Source organism: Cynoglossus semilaevis, chromosome 13 (genome assembly GCF_000523025.1).
Source record: "Cynoglossus semilaevis isolate Cse_v1.0 chromosome 13, Cse_v1.0, whole genome shotgun sequence".
Taxonomy (NCBI): domain Eukaryota; kingdom Metazoa; phylum Chordata; class Actinopteri; order Pleuronectiformes; family Cynoglossidae; genus Cynoglossus; species Cynoglossus semilaevis.
In genome coordinates, this window is record NC_024319.1 from 15,891,334 (window position 1) to 15,908,469 (window position 17,136).

At 40.0% G+C, this 17,136-nt stretch overlaps 3 protein-coding genes across 3 annotated transcripts; 2 read left to right on the forward strand and 1 right to left on the reverse strand.

Annotated features, from left to right (window-relative positions):
- Nucleotides 1-2,311: 2,311 nt before the first annotated feature.
- On the forward strand, nt 2,312-4,202 carry LOC112487928 (radial spoke head protein 4 homolog A-like). The gene is made up of 2 exons (XM_025061544.1): nt 2,312-3,659; nt 3,974-4,202. Exons 1-2 carry the CDS (start codon nt 3,568-3,570, stop codon nt 4,200-4,202), a joined length of 321 nt encoding a protein of 106 aa, XP_024917312.1. The 5' UTR covers nt 2,312-3,567.
- Nucleotides 4,190-7,264, forward strand: LOC103388753 (radial spoke head protein 6 homolog A-like). The gene is made up of 6 exons (XM_008323887.3): nt 4,190-4,434; nt 4,640-4,918; nt 5,086-5,535; nt 5,626-5,770; nt 6,403-6,520; nt 6,634-7,264. The coding sequence occupies exons 1-6, from the start codon at nt 4,309-4,311 to the stop codon at nt 6,857-6,859; spliced, it is 1,344 nt and encodes a 447-aa protein (XP_008322109.1). The 5' UTR covers nt 4,190-4,308; the 3' UTR covers nt 6,860-7,264.
- Nucleotides 7,265-8,036: 772 nt separating this feature from the next.
- Nucleotides 8,037-16,574, reverse strand: pomgnt2 (protein O-linked mannose N-acetylglucosaminyltransferase 2 (beta 1,4-)). Its single transcript, XM_008323888.3, has 2 exons — nt 16,178-16,574; nt 8,037-11,596 (listed from the first exon to the last, which is right to left on the reverse strand). The coding sequence occupies exon 2, from the start codon at nt 11,509-11,511 to the stop codon at nt 9,703-9,705; it is 1,809 nt and encodes a 602-aa protein (XP_008322110.1). The 5' UTR covers nt 11,512-11,596; nt 16,178-16,574; the 3' UTR covers nt 8,037-9,702.
- Between the last annotated feature and the right edge of the window lie 562 nt (nt 16,575-17,136).

A 17,136-nucleotide genomic window follows, 5' to 3' on the forward strand; every position in this document is an offset into this window, starting at 1 on the left:
TGCTGATTGAATTTAGTGCAGTTCTGTTGCTCTGCTGCTGTTTGCAGTCAGTGTTAAAGACAGGTCCACCCTCTGCCCTCATTCCAAACCAGTGTGTTAATGTGCTGGAGAGCTCCGCAGATTAAAAGCAACACGACACAATCTGAGCATTAGAGAACACAGAAGCACCGAATGGTATTTTCCTCGTCTCTCCTTCCTCCTCTCACTCATCAGCTCTCAGTGTGGAAAGAATTAACTAAGTGAGCTGAAGCAACAGACTCCAGCACTCTGCTGCACAAATCAACTGACTTGATAGAAAGCAGTGGAAGGTTAGCTTGTTTCCTGTCCCCGAATTAGTCACAGTATTATTGCACCGATGAGCTGTTCTGAATCTGAAGCTAATAAATACACAAAGTAATGAAAGGCTGTAGTGGTTCTGAAATAGGAAACTAAATATAAATATTTAGTTTCTTCTTTTTTTAATTACCAATACAATAAAGATAATCAATTCACTCACTGAGATTTATTTCATTTTTTTTCCATTTTTTTAAACAAAAACAATTACTTTCCAAATCCAGCTTTAATTTGATTCCATTATGAGTGATAACGGGTACGCCCCCTGGTGGCAGGGTTAAACAGGATTACAATCAACAATTTGAACTTTACCCAAGCTCAAAAAAATGATAGATACCTTTTCAAACTGTCTGAGATTGAGGTTTTAAGGTTCACACTGGGAAAATGCTGTAGACCAACTTCACAAATTATAAAAAATATATGTTAGAGATATATTATAAATATATATATAAGACCAGGAATCAGGATTGAAATAAAATAGCAGTCATTTTGTCTTTTTTAACAATTTAAAATACAGGTGCCAAATCTGAATGATGTTGAAGCAATTAGTAATGAACCAACGATCTTGTTTTAAAGTGAGATGACAGACCTGGAAAAGGGAAGAAAACTATATTTATATATAAAATGTTTTCTTAGATAGCAATTCATTTTGGGGCCTGGAGATTGTGATTGTCCTTTGCTTTTAAACTGTTAAAAATGTGTAATTTGAATTGAATTATTAATATTATTTTTTAGGAGCAATCTTTGTTTTTTGTTTTTTTAAAAAAGATCTAAAATTGATGTCACCTTCACTCCTGTAAAACAAGAAGCATCCCTGGTCTGTGAGTCAGTACAAGTTAACACTCAGCTTGGATGTTACACAGTGTCCTCTGTCAGCTAATTAAGTCTGTTCAAAGTAGGGGAACATATTGATTTACACATTTAATCCTCTGCTGCTGCCTGTCAGGACGTCCGTGTCTTTATTTTGGTAATTACATTATAATTAGACTGCTGCCATAACCATACCAAATGATTTATCTCTGTGATGGTGTTTTCAGCCTATCAGGGTTCACTTGGGCTGCAGGGCTGAAATTATTCAAATTATCCACATTTGAAAGATCACTCAGCCCCTCAGGCTTTTATTTTAATCATATTTATATTATACCACAAAAGACCAGACACCAGTAACTTTTAACAGTAACATATGTGCTGAACTTCAATAGTAATAATCAAAAATTATAGCTACAGTCGAGTCCGACCAACCAGGTTTTGTTTTAGTTTGTGGCATAGATTCTGTGATGGAGACGGTTAATTGGAACGATCATGACTTTGATTTTTTTTTTATCGCCTAGGCATATTTTTATCGTCTCCCACTGCAAATCAATCCAAGTTAACGCTCCTGCAGAGTCCTTACAAAGACAGCAGACCTAACCTGTGTTTGTGTGTTAGAGACAAGACAGACAGAGATGAGCAAAAAGACATAAAGAGAGCGATGAGAGAAGAGAAACGCAGTCAAAGAGTCGTCACCCGACTTCAAACGTAGATAGATTAACCTTCCAGCCTCCCTCGCAGCAGCTCTGTGTTCCTGTGGAAAAAGCCACAAACCCATCACTGAATCCAAGGTCCCATTTGGAGGATCAAGAGAGGGGAAACGGCAAACGCCGTCTGAATACTAAAACGTGCATTCACATACATCGAGTCAGTGTCAGCTGCTTAAATAGGATCAGCCTTGGTTTGTTTTAGAGATGCGAGTCTGTTGAAATGAAATGAAAATGTGAGCATATAAGAGTTCCTGGCATTCATGCTGTTTCCCACAACAGAATGTTGTAATGTCTACATTTTTGTAGAAAAAAAAAAAGATTTTTTTTTTTCCTTAGCACAGTGGTTTCCAACTATTTTGGCTCATGACCCAATTTTGACATTTGACATTTTAGTAGCTATCACTCGTGCAATCAGGTGTTTGCAGCTGTCAATCAAGATGCATAAACTCATAGATTTTTATATGCTGCATTTTATTTGCATTTATATTCATGAAAGTGAAATAATAGTTTGAATTTCAGGTGACCTCACCTAGGGTCCCAAACCCAAGGTTGCAAACTGCCCTAAAGGGTGGTGGTCCATATGCAGGAGGCCCTACGGTAGTCCCTACTGTGGCCACTATGCGCAGATGTGTTATGAAGTACTGGAAAGATTCATATTTAATGGACAGAAAAAAACAGTGTATTGGTCAGAATGGTAATAAACATGGGTGTGTGGTTCAATTCTGTGCCAGTACAATATAAAAGTATGGCAGAAATTCAGAGCTGCTCCTCTGTTTACATAAGATAAGAGTGATGGAGCGCAGAGGGGAACTGCACTCAGTTGATTTTATGTGACTTCTCTTCTAATGATGATAAATGGACTCCGTGGAGTTTCATTGTAATGTTTGCAAAGAAAATATGGGAAAGTCTGGTTTCCTCAGGCTCCTGAAAGTCCACCATTATTCTTGTAAAGTAAAAAACAACACTTCGTCTCTCTCCTCTCTCTCCTTACTGTATACTGAACTGTATGTTAAGATGACACTCTGTCCCTGTGGTTAGCCTGACACAAAATAGGCATGGTGACAGAGAGTAGCATGCAATCTGAACGTTATCAGTGTATGGAATAATGGACGTCTGACGTACAGATGTATGTGTGTTTGTCTGTATGTATTTCTGCATGAACGGATGGATGTATGTTTTTACTGTATGTGTGTCTGTGGATGGATGGATGGATGGATGGATTGACCAATTAATATATGGGAAATGGAGTCTGTATCCCCCCCCCCACTACCACCCCCAACACAAAGAAAACACAGTTACCACAGCAACCTTTATAATCGACTTGATAATTTTAGCTTTCAAGCTAAAGCTTTTAACCTTTTTGAACGTCTCCACAGGAGGAAATGCTGGTCCATGGTGCTCTGCAGCTCTATAATCAAGCAAAAAGTGACAGAATGGCAGAATTTCTACAGGTTTGAACAACATGAAAGGAAGCATCGGTGGTATTAAACGTACACTTTGAGCTGCCTTTTATGCATCACTTTGCTGATTGGAACAGCCTAGAAATGCAAAGAGAGAGAAGGGAAAGGAGTCGGAGGAGGGGAGAGTGCAACATGTATACATGACGTCTCCTATTGGACATCAAAGAGGAAAGGGTCATCCAGCTGAGCTTCTCCATTACAGTTACATTAAGCTTCCATTACTGAGACAAGTGTAGAAGAAACAGAAGTAAACAATGGAAGAAAACAAAGAGGCGGAGCTGTTGCAGTCCGCTGCTGCGCTCAAAGCTTTTCTGTTGAAGAACAGCACGAAAAGCAACCTGAACCTGTAAGTACATCCAGGACAAGTTCTGTCAGATGAAATTAACAGAGATTTTCAGGTTTTCCTCTCTGGTGCCTGTTGATGGAAACAGCATATTGACACCAATACATCTGATACTAATGTTGTCCTTATTGTAAAGTGTCTGATGTCGTTCTCCTTACTTTGCACTCTGTCGTTGGCCCTTTTCCCACATTTGAACTATTTGTGCACCAGTGGTTTCAGAGGGGATTTTACTATTTCCAAAAACATCAACAAAATGTCCTTAACATGTGATTTGGAGTCGTTTCGGAACATTTCGTTTTTGCTTTTCCTACCTCCAGCTACGATCACCTCACCCATGTGCTGATGAAGGTGATGGATGAGCAGCCAGAAAATGCGGTGGATGTGATTGAAGACATCAGCCGTGATGTGAAGCGAAGTATGTACGTAGACAAGCAGAGCACCCTGCAGGACGTTCCGGAGACCACGCCGGCCGAGCTGCTGGCCGAGAAGCAACGGCAGGTGGTTTTGGGCAACCAAGACGCAGAAGACCTGTTGTGTGTAAACTAGACAGTGTAGATGTTGTGTGTGAAGGTATAGAGTACGCAACAGAGTGGGTGTGCAGTCTATGTAGAACGCTGTGTGTACTGCACACACTTGCAGGCATGCAATGTAAATGCCCAAGCCACGTCAGCTGGCTCCTCTCGATGGTGAGGAGCAGCGGCTCTACTATGAGCTCCTCCTGGGTGACAGGTGTCCTGACCCTATCTCTAAGGGTGCGCCCTGCCACCCGTGGACAAAGGTCATTTCATCCGCTTATATATGGGATCTTGTTCTTTCAGTCATGACCCAAAGTTCATGATGATCTTAATTAGATGAGTTATTAATATTTATGTATTAAGACATTTCAAATCAGGAGAATCAGCATAATGTATAACTAATGTTTTTGTGAAACATAAAGTATTTGACTGGATCAACCATAAATACTTTCATTTCTTCCTTGTTAGGAAGAAAATCCTTTGCCTAACGTCAACGAGATCAGCTTCTTCCTGGAGCAGGCTGGTGTTGGTTTGGGCAGAGAAGAGACGCAGCGGACCTTTCTGGCCCTGAAGCAGCTCGTGGACTCACAGGAGCTCCTCCGATGCCGACTGTGGGGCAAAATTCTGGGAATTGAAAGCAACTACTACATTGCTGAAGTGGAGGGAAAAGAGTTGGATGAAGAGGAGGAGGAGCAGCCCGACAGAACCGAGGAAGAGCAGAAAGATGCAGACACTGATGACAAGGAGGTGAGGGAGTGGGGAGAGGTAATTCATAGCTGTCGTCTGCACCAGGGACCAGGCCTACATTTGGATCACGTTTATAGTTAATCATATTTGAGTTATTTTTCTGTCTGCCCTGTTTCTTTCTCTCTTCTCTTCTCTTCTTGTTGAACTCTTTCCAAACTTTTTTCCAGGAGAATGCAGTCCCTCAGTCAACCTACAAACCTCCTCCAGTGGTGCCCAAAGAGACGGTGGGAACAGGTGCAAACAAGTTCCTTTACTATGTCTGCAAAGAGCCAGGTCTTCCATGGATAAAACTTCCATCTGTCACTCCCGCACAAATCGACGTTTCTCGTCAGATTCGTAAATTATTCACAGGAAGGCTTGAAGCCCCGGTAAAGAGTTACCCTCCTTTTCCCGGGAATGAAGCCAACTATCTGAGAGCGCAGATTGCTCGGATCTCTGCTGGGACACATGTCAGCCCCCAGGGATTTTTTCTCATTATGGAGGAGGAAGATGATGAGGAAGGTGAGCCACTTCAGGATAGCTATGATGTAAATCCAGACTTTGAGGGCATTCCAGTTTCTGAGATGGCAGAGTCCTTGTCCACCTGGGTGCATCATGTTCAGCACATCCTGCCACAGGTGAGCACACGTGAACTCTGTAGGCTGCAGGAGCCTTCTCGTCGTCTCATGAATGGGTTCTGGTTCACCATGTGAATCTGAATATTTTAGGGTCGCTGTACTTGGCTGAATCTGTCTATGAAACCAAGTGAAGACATAGACGAGGACGAAGACATGGAAGAAGCAGAAGAGGAGCCAGATGAGCCTGAGCCAGAGGTTGGACCTCCTCTGCTTACTCCATTAAGTCAAGATGCCGGTCAGTATTTGGACTTTTTCTTACATTCCTGGATGAACTGATGCATTATTACCTGAATTAGTAGTTGATTAATGATCTGATACATTTAATGCTAAATAATTTAAAGGTGTCACCTGTGCAAAATATGGGAGCTTTTTGGTACCAGAACGATTTTTTTCTCTGAACAACAAAATTTGAACTTGGATGTAGGTGTACAATGTTTTACTGATTCTGCTCATCAAGGTGTCATTATCCAGAGCAGTGGTCCCCAAAACTGAGTGTGTCCTCCTAAAGATGACGTGGAGGTTTTGAGGTTGCTTTCAGATAACCTTAATTTACATGTTTTCTTCATTTGTTCCACGATAGCAAGAAAAATGGTTTTGTTTGAATTAGTCTTTAAAAATTCTGTGGAATTTTGAATCAAACGCTGTGGATGTAGAGGGGCTTAACAATAGTCCTCCTACAATAGGGGGTGCTGCAGGACAGATTGGGTAAAACTGCTCTTTAGTATTCAGGAAAGTCTGCATCCTCTACAGTCCTGTCTTTCTTGCAAGCTCTTGTTTGAGAACCTTCATAATGATTTAGTTGGTAATCCCTGCAGCAGAAATCCACTTTTATTTGCCTTTTAATTTTAACTTTGAATTGTCTCACAGAATTGTTCAACACTCCTCCCTGGACCTCCAAGATGTCCTCCACCCTCACCTCCGTGCATGCTATAGCTGTGTTGCGCTCAAACCTCTGGCAAGGAGGACATGCGTATGCCAGTGGAAAGTAATGGAGAATAATCTGATATACTATACTTTATTCTAATGACAACACTTTGGTTCTGAAGGTGACACTACTATAATATAAACAGTGTTATCCTGTGCCATCTTTTATTGTAGGAAGTTTGAGAACATATATGTTGGATGGGGGGTGAAGAGCGCTGGAGACGGCTTCAGCCCGTCTGTCCCTCCAACGCCACTGAAAGAATATGTTGGAGATGAAGAGATCACAGAAGTTCCAGACCCAACACCCAGGGATGAGAGGGAACTGGCAGAAGCTCTGGTGGCCGCGCAGGAGGAGATGGAGGGATCAGATCGGGAGGACGAATCTGATGACGACTATTAAACTGGACTCTTAGGATCCCTCAGAAGAATACTTTAACTGTCTACCTATGATGACACAACCCAGGAGTGAACCCTGGTGTGTAGAGTAGCCTGGATTAGACACATCAAACACTGACTTCTTCCCTGATGACCACAAGTTTCTCTTGTAGCAACTTCAGCAAACATCAGGCTTCAACACTGGCTCCTCCATCTTCATCAAACTGGGTATTTATTGGATTTGCATGATAGAGAATATGCTTGCAAAAACACTGGGCCAAATTAATGTCAATATTAAACCAAATGAATGAATCCAACCAATGAACACATAGGAGAGAAGCTTCTTTATTCAATTTGAAAAAGAAACGACTATTTGCCAACGTAGAAAACATCTCCCACCAATCTTCCTTCACCAAAATAGAAAAGGGAACAGAAATCGAACCAACAACACAAACACGTATGCATGTACACTATCACATCACACGCTCACACACCCACACACACTATAGAGGAGTGAGATACACATCCACACTGACCCTGCCCGACACACAGGGCACATGACAAAATATCAAAAAGTAAAAACGTAAAAAGGTAAAATCCCTCAGATATTGAGGCAGGTTGAAAAGCAGCAAAAATTAGAACAAAAAAAAGAAATTCCAACAAAAATGACAGGATACAATGGCACAGAGTCAGTACAACAATTGAGTGGCAGTGCATGTCTACCTGTGCCTTTTCGTACAGTTTCTACTACAATATATACACATCTTCAAACTCACATGTCAACATGATGAAGACACCGTTTCTACTAGATAAGCAGCAGCGAGCTTCATCACAGTCCTGTTGTTTTAATGTACAGTAAGGCTGAACAATGGTGGTGAAAATTAACAGTAAAAAACGAGCTGCAAACAAACTGTTAGGTGAACAAACTTTTTGATTCATGGCAAATCCTTTCGAATTGGTTTGATATCATGTAAGGAATTTCAGCTTCAGCTTTTTGTTTGAAATGTACTCATTTTAAGCAGAAATACAACAAAGCCATTCTTTTGAGGTTTTGGAGAAACATGTTTGATCTTTTCCTTGTCTTCAATTTTTTGGACTCTGTGTCCAAAATCTTCGTCGTCAGACACTTTGTCCTCATAGCAAGTCAGTTATTACAAATATTTAATTAATTATTGAAAAAAATCATTGCAGTCTAACCTGACTTTTTTTTTTTTCACAGCCATACTTCAACTCCAGGTGTAAACCTGTGCTTACAAATACCTGTTAATTACACCTCCCCGCTGTATCATGTGTTGAAATCATATGTTACATCAGAGCTGGTCTTAATGAAACCAATTTTCACACTAGTTATTAAAATAGAAGAGAATCCAGTAATCCACAGGAAGGACAGTGCTTCATTATAATATCCTGGCAGCCGTTCTAATCTTCGTGTGAAATTGTAAGCATTGCACAGATCACAAGTACCTGTCAAAAAGAAATCACGTAAAAGTCTTTTTTTATACTTCAAAAACACTTTTTGTAAATAAAAATTGCACAAATATTTGCATTTTGGTGCTAAAACCATTGATCAGAGGAAAAGGAATGATTCTGGTGGTTGCACAGAGTCAGCAGTTTACACACGCTGCTCTGTGAACTCTGACCACCTATATTCCTACGAGACAGTCAGGCACATGTTCAGGGGCACCAACAGAACTGAGCAAATCAACAAAATGTTCCCCTAATATATTCCGACGATAAAATATCTGCTTCCACACTTTAGTTTAACAGCAACTTAAAGATTGTGTTACTTGTAAATTGAATACTCCATTGCACTGAAATCGGTAGAGAAAAGATGTGATTTTACAGCACCAAGGAGATATTGATCCTCACTGCCACTATCACTTAATTCAAATACGTAGTTCAGTCACTCTTTGCCAAGTAATTCTAACATGGTAGCAGCAACGAGCTAAAAACACAAAATCTTTGTGTTAAGTGTTGTAGGAAAGCCAAACATTAACTAGCAACAAAGAAAAACATTTTCCAGTCTAAGGACGAAGATATTTCTAAAATTAGGGCATGACACAAAGACGTGTCTACCTTCTTCTGCTACCACACCCCAACTGACTTCATGCTAAATACTGGCTGTCAGTAACTGACACCTGTCTCTCTCTCTATATATATGTATAGATTTAAAAAAAAAAACCCTGAACTGTCCCTTTAAGAAACTTCATTTTGACACTAACAGTACTTAATACAAATCTAGGATTGGGATTTTTAGGTCAATACTAGTTAGAATATGGGAAAATGAATGTTAGTTTGAGATACTATGTAAAGAAAATGCTTTGGTATTGATTTGGTTTCTTAAATACTGCTGCATGTCATTCAGTCATGTGTGAGGGAAACAAACACCCGACTTTAACACATATTTGACATTAGACTATTGAAAAAAAGCGACATAAAAAACTTTATCCTATACTAAAATCTCTTCCTCTTCACAGAAAAAAGCTACATTGCATACTGTAAAAGGTCTGGAGCCAGTGTTTTGACTAGTACTAGAAATTAAGGTATATATTATTTTTGCACATAAATAAATCTGAATTCTGGCAACTGTCAGTAGAGGCGTGGTTTTGCACTTTCTCTCAAAGGGTCAGGAAAAAGTTTCCATTACTGTTCACTGTTGCCATCTAGTTCTGGCTCTGGTGTTCATCCCAAAGTTGATATGTTCTCCTGGCTGGCCACAGATCTCCTAAATGTTCATGTAATGGTTTACTTCTGTAGGACCAAGCCCTGCTGTCTACATCCTTCCCCAGGATTACCACTCGACATCCACTTAACAACTCAGATTGTGTGGAACAGTCATAAGTGGAACAGCAACGAACCCTGGTGTCTTCAAGTCTTACACATGAGAACATCTGCAAATGGACCCAGGAGGTTCTTGTTAAAAATACACCTGACCCACACCAGGTAGGTGGTGAAAGGTTTGATGTTCTCTGAGAAAGTGTAGTTCTGCTGGGGAAGGATGTAAGGCATGTAGGTGTTCTCTCCCTGCTCCTGGATCCAGACCTCGTACTTTACCTCCCGTACCTTCAGGTATTTGAGGTTCCACGGTATCTGCCAGGAGACTGTGAGTTTGGCCTCGTTCCTCGTTTGTACAGATGTTTGACAATGAGGTTCTCTCACCCGGCCTGGGTGAACCGTACTGGCTGGTTTTGACTTCCTAAAGTTGGTTTTTGAGTTTCTTCCCTCCTTTAGGACATCAAGTAAGGAGGGGATATCCACCAAAGTGTCCTGGTAGATCCTGAAGAGCCACTCTGGGTTGCGGCAGCAAAGGTGTCTTGGGACCTCCTTACTTGCTATAATTCGGTCCTGCTCTGCCTTCTCCAGGTGAACAATGCCTCCTTGTTCCCATGGCCTGTCTGGGTGAGTGACAGTGTTTTCTTCTTTGGTGTTTCTCCAAGAAATGTAGTGGAGATCCATGCCTGGAAGAGAAGTCAGGGTTTTGTATGGTGTGTACTGTTCTGGGTTCACAGCGAAGGGGAACAGCTCCAACACAGTTGCACCCCTGGGCAGAAACAGTGACGTGATCAGCTGAGCTCCATGCATGCTGACTAACATAGAAGCTCCACTGATCACCTGGACTATGCTGGGGAATGACTGTTCCTCCAGTGATACTGTGACCACCCTCATCTGAAGCTCCTGGGCCAGAGCCAGTATTAGCTCTGCTTCATTGAGTATTAGCCTTGTTGTTGAACGGCTGAAGACAACGGCGTAATCATCGTATTTCTCCTTTTCCTTTTCACGTTCTACACTTCCACCATCTTTCTCTGCCTCCTCTGCCCTAGTTATGTTCATTTTTTCCATTAGCACCCTCGCAAACTGCTGAATTTCATTCCCTGAGACCAAAATGTTGGCTTTAGGCCCTTGCGGTTGCACAAACCCATACTGGTACCATGTGGTCATCTTCGACAAACCAATGTAAGATTTGGTGAAACACATTAGCTTGCCAAAGTTCCTGAGCTGTTCCTTAAGCAGTGGCTGCTTGCTGCTGAGAAGCTTATAGAGGTCAAAGTGTGGTCCTTCACCCCAGCCCTCCATGAACACTAGCCGAGCCTCATCATCCAAGTCTGAATACTGTTTCATGGTGTAGAAGATTGGGAGGAGGTCATCATGGAATACATGCATCAAGTTGTCAGGGTTAAACCGGTTTGGGATCAGTGTCACGTCTGGTACAAAGACAGGCTTGGGCATGAATTTTAAAGCGGCAGCTGGGAGTTCCAAAAAGTTAAAGTACTGAGTGTTGTGATCCTCAACTGATGACAAGTCCAGAAGGGCAGGCTGGAAGCGTCGCGACCCCAGGTTAGGTAACATGACGGAGGAATTGGAGTGGAAAAATATAAATTCATCTGCCTCTGAGCAGTAGCACAGGTAGTCGAAGCGACAGATGCGGTCAGTGTGCATTTTGCCAGTGCAGACCATGTTGGTTCCATGTTCCTGTAGTGTCTGCAGGGCAACATGGTAATCAATGCGGGCTTGTGAAAGCTCCTGGGACTGTCTTGTCATGTGCAACTCTTCCTCTAAGAGTGCAGCGTGCTCGCTCAGCTTGGAGTACTTCCACAGAAGAGCCGCAAGCACGGAGACCAGCAGCCCGTTTAGGAGTGCTCCGACACTCATCCTGCAGCCTGTCACCGTTGCCCTCATCACTGCTGCTGTAGACTCTCCAACCGACTACAACTGGTCTCTGAAGTTTGATTGATGAAATGAGACATCTATCACCAGGCGATAGCTAAAGAGAGAAAAGACATTCAAAAACGTAGTCATTAAATTACAAAATGAAAAAAAAATCATTACTTATGTAATACTACAATTTTACTGTGGCAGTTCATAGCAGGCTGTCTGAAATAGAAAACAATCCAGTAGGTGGTGCTCCAAGCACAGCTTAATCTTACATTCCTCATCTGCCCCAGTAGTAAGAGACAGCAGTGATGCTGTTTTTTTCCTGTTAGCAAGTAAAATGTCCCTGAGTGAACAAATCTGACAGCAGAGAATATAAAATGATTTTAAGAACCTGAAGTTGAGTTCCAAATACTACTTATCACCAGCACTTAATGTTACTATTCCTGCTTAGGACTGCTTATATAATAAATCAGTAGTATGAAAAAAGGCCATACGTATATACAGCAAGTACTTATGTAACATAATTCATTAGCTTTTGTTAAATGTTTCTTTTTTAAAACACACACATTTGACCTTCTGCTTTCCAATCTCTAATTTAAATACCAAGAGAACAATTCACAGATAGATACTAAATTAAATACCAAGGACAAACACACGCTGACATAATAACCATCATCTGTGCGTCAGCTTAAATGTGACCTGTAAAGCATGTAGAGCACAATTTAAAATCATTTCTGTTCAAATATAAATTCATGATTTCAAACTCCAATGCTCCACCACTGTCCTCTGACATCGTGGGTAAAAGTATAATTACCTCCTACAAATACTTGAGAGTACATCAGACCTTGAAAGTCATCATTATCCATTCTTCCTGCTTGCTCCTTGGTTCTACAAGGACAAGGGCAACAAGAAGCTCCCAGTGCCAGCAGTGCTGCGTAATCCCTTTCACAGTGGACTATGTTCCCACAGGGAGGCATGTGAATGACCTCTGCAGTTTCTTTGAGTAAAAATGCTAAAAAATGTCCATGTTTTAGAGCTGGTGTACGACACGAGAAGAACATCCAAAAAGATGCCGATATCTGAAAAAGCCACTCACTGAGGTAATTGCTCTCCTAATGGAGAGTACTAAAAATCCCTGTTGTCAGACAAAGACAATGTGTCATATTAGGCTATTTGCATATGTTAATATTGCAGCTGTGCTGTCCCTTGAGCAGATAGAGGACAGAGGGGTTGAAGGAACAGTTCTATTGGCATGTGTGGGAGGAACACTAGAGTGACGTGATGCTGCTCTGCCTGTCTGCCGTCGGCGACTGACGATGACATTATTCAACTGTCCAACTCCACCTTAGGGTGACACTATGAAAATTAATGACCCAATTGCTATTATCTGATTCAACAAGGACAGTGTCTCTCTCTATCTCCCTACCGTCTCTTCCTCTCTGACTCTTGACTGGAGTGCTTTGTAATGCGAGTCATAATTAGTGACATGAGTCATAAACCGATCTTGAGCCTTGTTAAGGCACATCACCTATGTGTTAATCGCTTGTGTCCAACTCCGGTTTCTTAAAAATCATCATCTAGCATCATCTAGTAAGACTTGAAGGCTGCAACTACATTTTGCTGTCTCTTCTCCCAAAGGGCATGAGAAGGTGAAGCATAATCTGTGTGTTTGTGTGGTGGCGATAGACAGACAAAGAGGAACAAATTGAGATGGACATCCTCTTTTTAAAAAAAACACACACAACACCCAGCGATGCGTCTTAACACTGCCTGAGGACAACGGGCAATAGTCCAGAGAGGGACAGAAACAGAATATGAAGGGTGAAGATATCTACGAGTGCACTAAAGATGCTGACACTATCCATTTTTGAAACACGGGTAACCTGAGAATTTAGCAGGATTTTTATCCTGTTCGAATCTCCGTAGGGAATAGTCTGCAGTATTGCTGTATGAAATACTGTCACACAGGCTGCTGACAGTGCTGTGTATGTCCTATGCACCTAGTACGCTTATGAGGGAACAATGTTGTCTTACAGCTGTTATTTTACACAGAGTACACACTCTGCAGTTTGATTTATTTGTTGTCGTGGGGTTGTGTGGAAATCTGAAAAAATAGTGATTAAGTCCACAGACGCAGGGAGGGTTAAGAAAAAGGTCATGGTGGATAATGTTAGAAATATTGTGTATTAATGATGATTGTAGTAATTAATCCAGGTAAATCAATACTTCTAAATATGACCAGAAATAAGTGCAATAGACTGAACTATAACAGCAGGTAGATGTATGTGTTTCACACTTTTTTTATTTTTGACTAAACCGAATTATTGAAATAGTAATATGGAAAAATGTTTAGAAGCATGACCTGAAGCTGACAGTCCCATGTTGTACTGTATGTGTGAGGAAAGACAACAGCAAACAGGGGTGAAAGACAAAACAACCCACAAAACGGCTCACAAATAAAAAACCCTTATCTAATAAAATCAGCGACTTTTTTCCAGAACTTGCTGCTGTTTTCTATCATTGTACATCTGAGATAGTGATCTACTCCTCCCTTTATGATTGAGGTATAATATGTATTGCAAATAAAGCTAAAGCAACAAGACTAACAATCCCTAATGTGCCCTTGTGCCACAACTCACTCAAGACTGACGTTTCAATTCCAGTCAGGTCAGCTTCTACAGGAACTTCTCATGGAGTGTGTCTTTTACGTTCAGCCTCATGCATAATCTGTTTCCTAAAAGAGTTGTGAACCACACTCTGTGTAACTGCATGTGTGGTGAAACTTTAAAAAAAGTCATGCAAGTCAATATTGCTCAGCAGCCAGAAGATATAAAGTACATGAATATCAACTATTTTTGGAAGGCGAGAAATTCTCTTTTAAAAAAGCAACAGTGTTCATAACACGCAAGCCTCTGCTGCGCTTATCAGCATTTCACTTTTGAGAGGGAAAAGCTGTGCAGAGAAAAAAAAAAACTGAATTATTCCCTAAGACGTGAGCAGGATCTAAGATCAGAAGGAGGATAATGTGCCGAGTTCAGAGTCTGAAAATAAAGGTTCACAGCTACAGGAAGGACGGAAGTTCCAAAGATAAATAGTAGAAAACTTTACTGTTTTCACCTTTTATTTTATACACCTTGTACTGAAGCAGCACATTATTTATTATTATTAATTACCATAATGAAAAGAATTGCAAAGGCGGCAATTTAGACTAAAGAATATGCAGCATATCTTACTCTAGGGTTTATGCTTCAGGGCAATCCATATATTTAACGCACAAAATGTAAAATAAGAATGGCCAGTATTGCTTACATGGGTAATACAGAAAATGTGCATAATAACAATGGGTTAAGTTACAGAAAGTGCAGAATAAAATAAAAAACTATAAGTAATAAACTACTAAATAATTGATAATTAATATTTTAAAAATATGATTCATGGCAGTTTTAGATGTTTAGGGTTGTTAATTATATTTTAAGTATATTTTATCTGATTTCTATGCTTGTTTATTACATATTTGAATTTTGCAGAAAATAATAATTTGTTTAAACAAAGAAGAAAGAAGAATCTTTTCTGAATTTATAATTCTGTATATTAATCATCAAATACTGAACACAGAAAAATGGGATGAACATTCTCTTGAGATTGTTGTGACAGTTCCCACACAGTCTCTCCTCTAAATAATGGCATTAAAAGAGCATCAAGTGAAATTGTGGGGGATGCAAAGCATGTAAATGTTTGACTGGCCTAGTTACAGCCTGGACCAACTACCTGCTACAGCATCACCTGAATCCATATGAACCTTGATTGGAGTGTGTTAATTGCCAAATCAGAAGAAAATGCACACTTCTTGCTTCACCAACACCTGGCTCTCAGGGTATAAAAGACACGAATTAAACTGTTCTGTTTCATAGCATTTGTATTTCATCACTTTAACAAGTCAAACTTAGTGCAAGAACCATTTTTAAGTGGTTTTATTGAACAGATAGATAAGTTTTGAATACATGTATTAGTTATTACATATGGTCAAATTTATACATACTGTATATATATATACTGAGTTACTTTTGCGACCAGTTGAGCTATTTCAGTCTTTTTGCATCGTTACTATAGAATTGCTGACCATTCTATCCAGTTCTCATTTAGCTCTATGGCTGTAACTAACATGTATTACCATAGTCCTTTAGTGTCCCTTAGACAATATGCAAAACTGTCCAGGACATGGAACAAACTGGTGACCTCCTTGCTGTGAGATAAAGATACCCATCATGATTTTTGTAAAAAGTACTAACATTTATTAATAAATTAATTTGAAAATGTTATGCAGTTTACGGTTTAAAACAGGTCAAATTCAAATTAAGGAATAAGAAATCCGACCATCTGTTTATATATTTAATAGAAAAATAACTTTCAAAAAACAGTTCACAAAAAAACTGCTAATTTAGAAATTGTTGCATTCGTATCACGCCATATAAAATATAAATAAATGTTGATATTGTCATGTCAGTCTTGAAAATGATTCCTATCGGTCGACCTTTGTATCAAATTGGAAAAAGCTTGGAAAAATCTCTACTCAAGATTGACATCCATATACTGTATTTATATACCGTTGTTATTACGTTGTTACCTCGTTACCATGGGTAATTCAAATCTAGTCGTTAAATGTAATTTGACCGGTGCTGGTGATCATTACCTCAGCTCTCTGTGGGACAATGTAGTGTCGTCTCTGGAGACAGTTGAGTCGTTAGCTCAGTGAAGCAGAAGCAGCATCAGTTGCTGCAAAGACGGACGCTGAATGGGAACAAGCGGACAGGAAGAAGGGGACACCAGAATAGACCAGCTGCGGGGGACTCAAACGGACAAACCAATGTTCTCAGTCCCCGAAAACACCCACTGCATGGCGAGTAGAACACATCGGGCACCTCTCACTGAGACACAGAAACAGAAAGTGGCAGAGTTGCAGCTCCGCTTTTAGCCTCCTCTGTCTCCAGTCTCCACCTACTACCGTTGCCGAATAAAGAATAGCCCGGTCTCAGATCTCGCGAGACTATCTGTATTTTTTGCGTGTGCAGCAGTAACATCCTTACATCCGGAACAAAATAATTTTGTCCACCAAATGTTTACTCAGACGATGATGGTTATTATTATTATTATTATTACATAATTATTACATATTACATATGTTGTCTATCATTATTTAACAGTCTTTCTCAAATACATGTTAAATTAAACAAAGATGTTTAGTTGTCGATCAGATCAACAAATATGAAAAACAGTTAATGGATCGTTAGTGAACGAGGATAACTGTTCAAATTAATATTGATTCAGTGTATTTTGCTTTTATTTCTATACCTTGTCTCCTGGACATAGCAGTTTATTAGTAAAGACACTTTGCTTTTTATAAAACTATGCAAATATATTATTTTGAAAAGCTAAAGAAGAAAGCAAAAAATTCTAATACAGCAAAATACAGTTAAAATATGGTATAATGCCTATTTCTCAAAAAATGCAAACAACTCTGCCATCTCGAGGTTAAACTTAGAAAAAAAATAAGTATTGGTTAAATTTATTATCATTATTATTACTCATTGCGAATTGTATTATTTCCTCTAATTGATATAACCACATACATGTCCCGAATTGTAATTGATT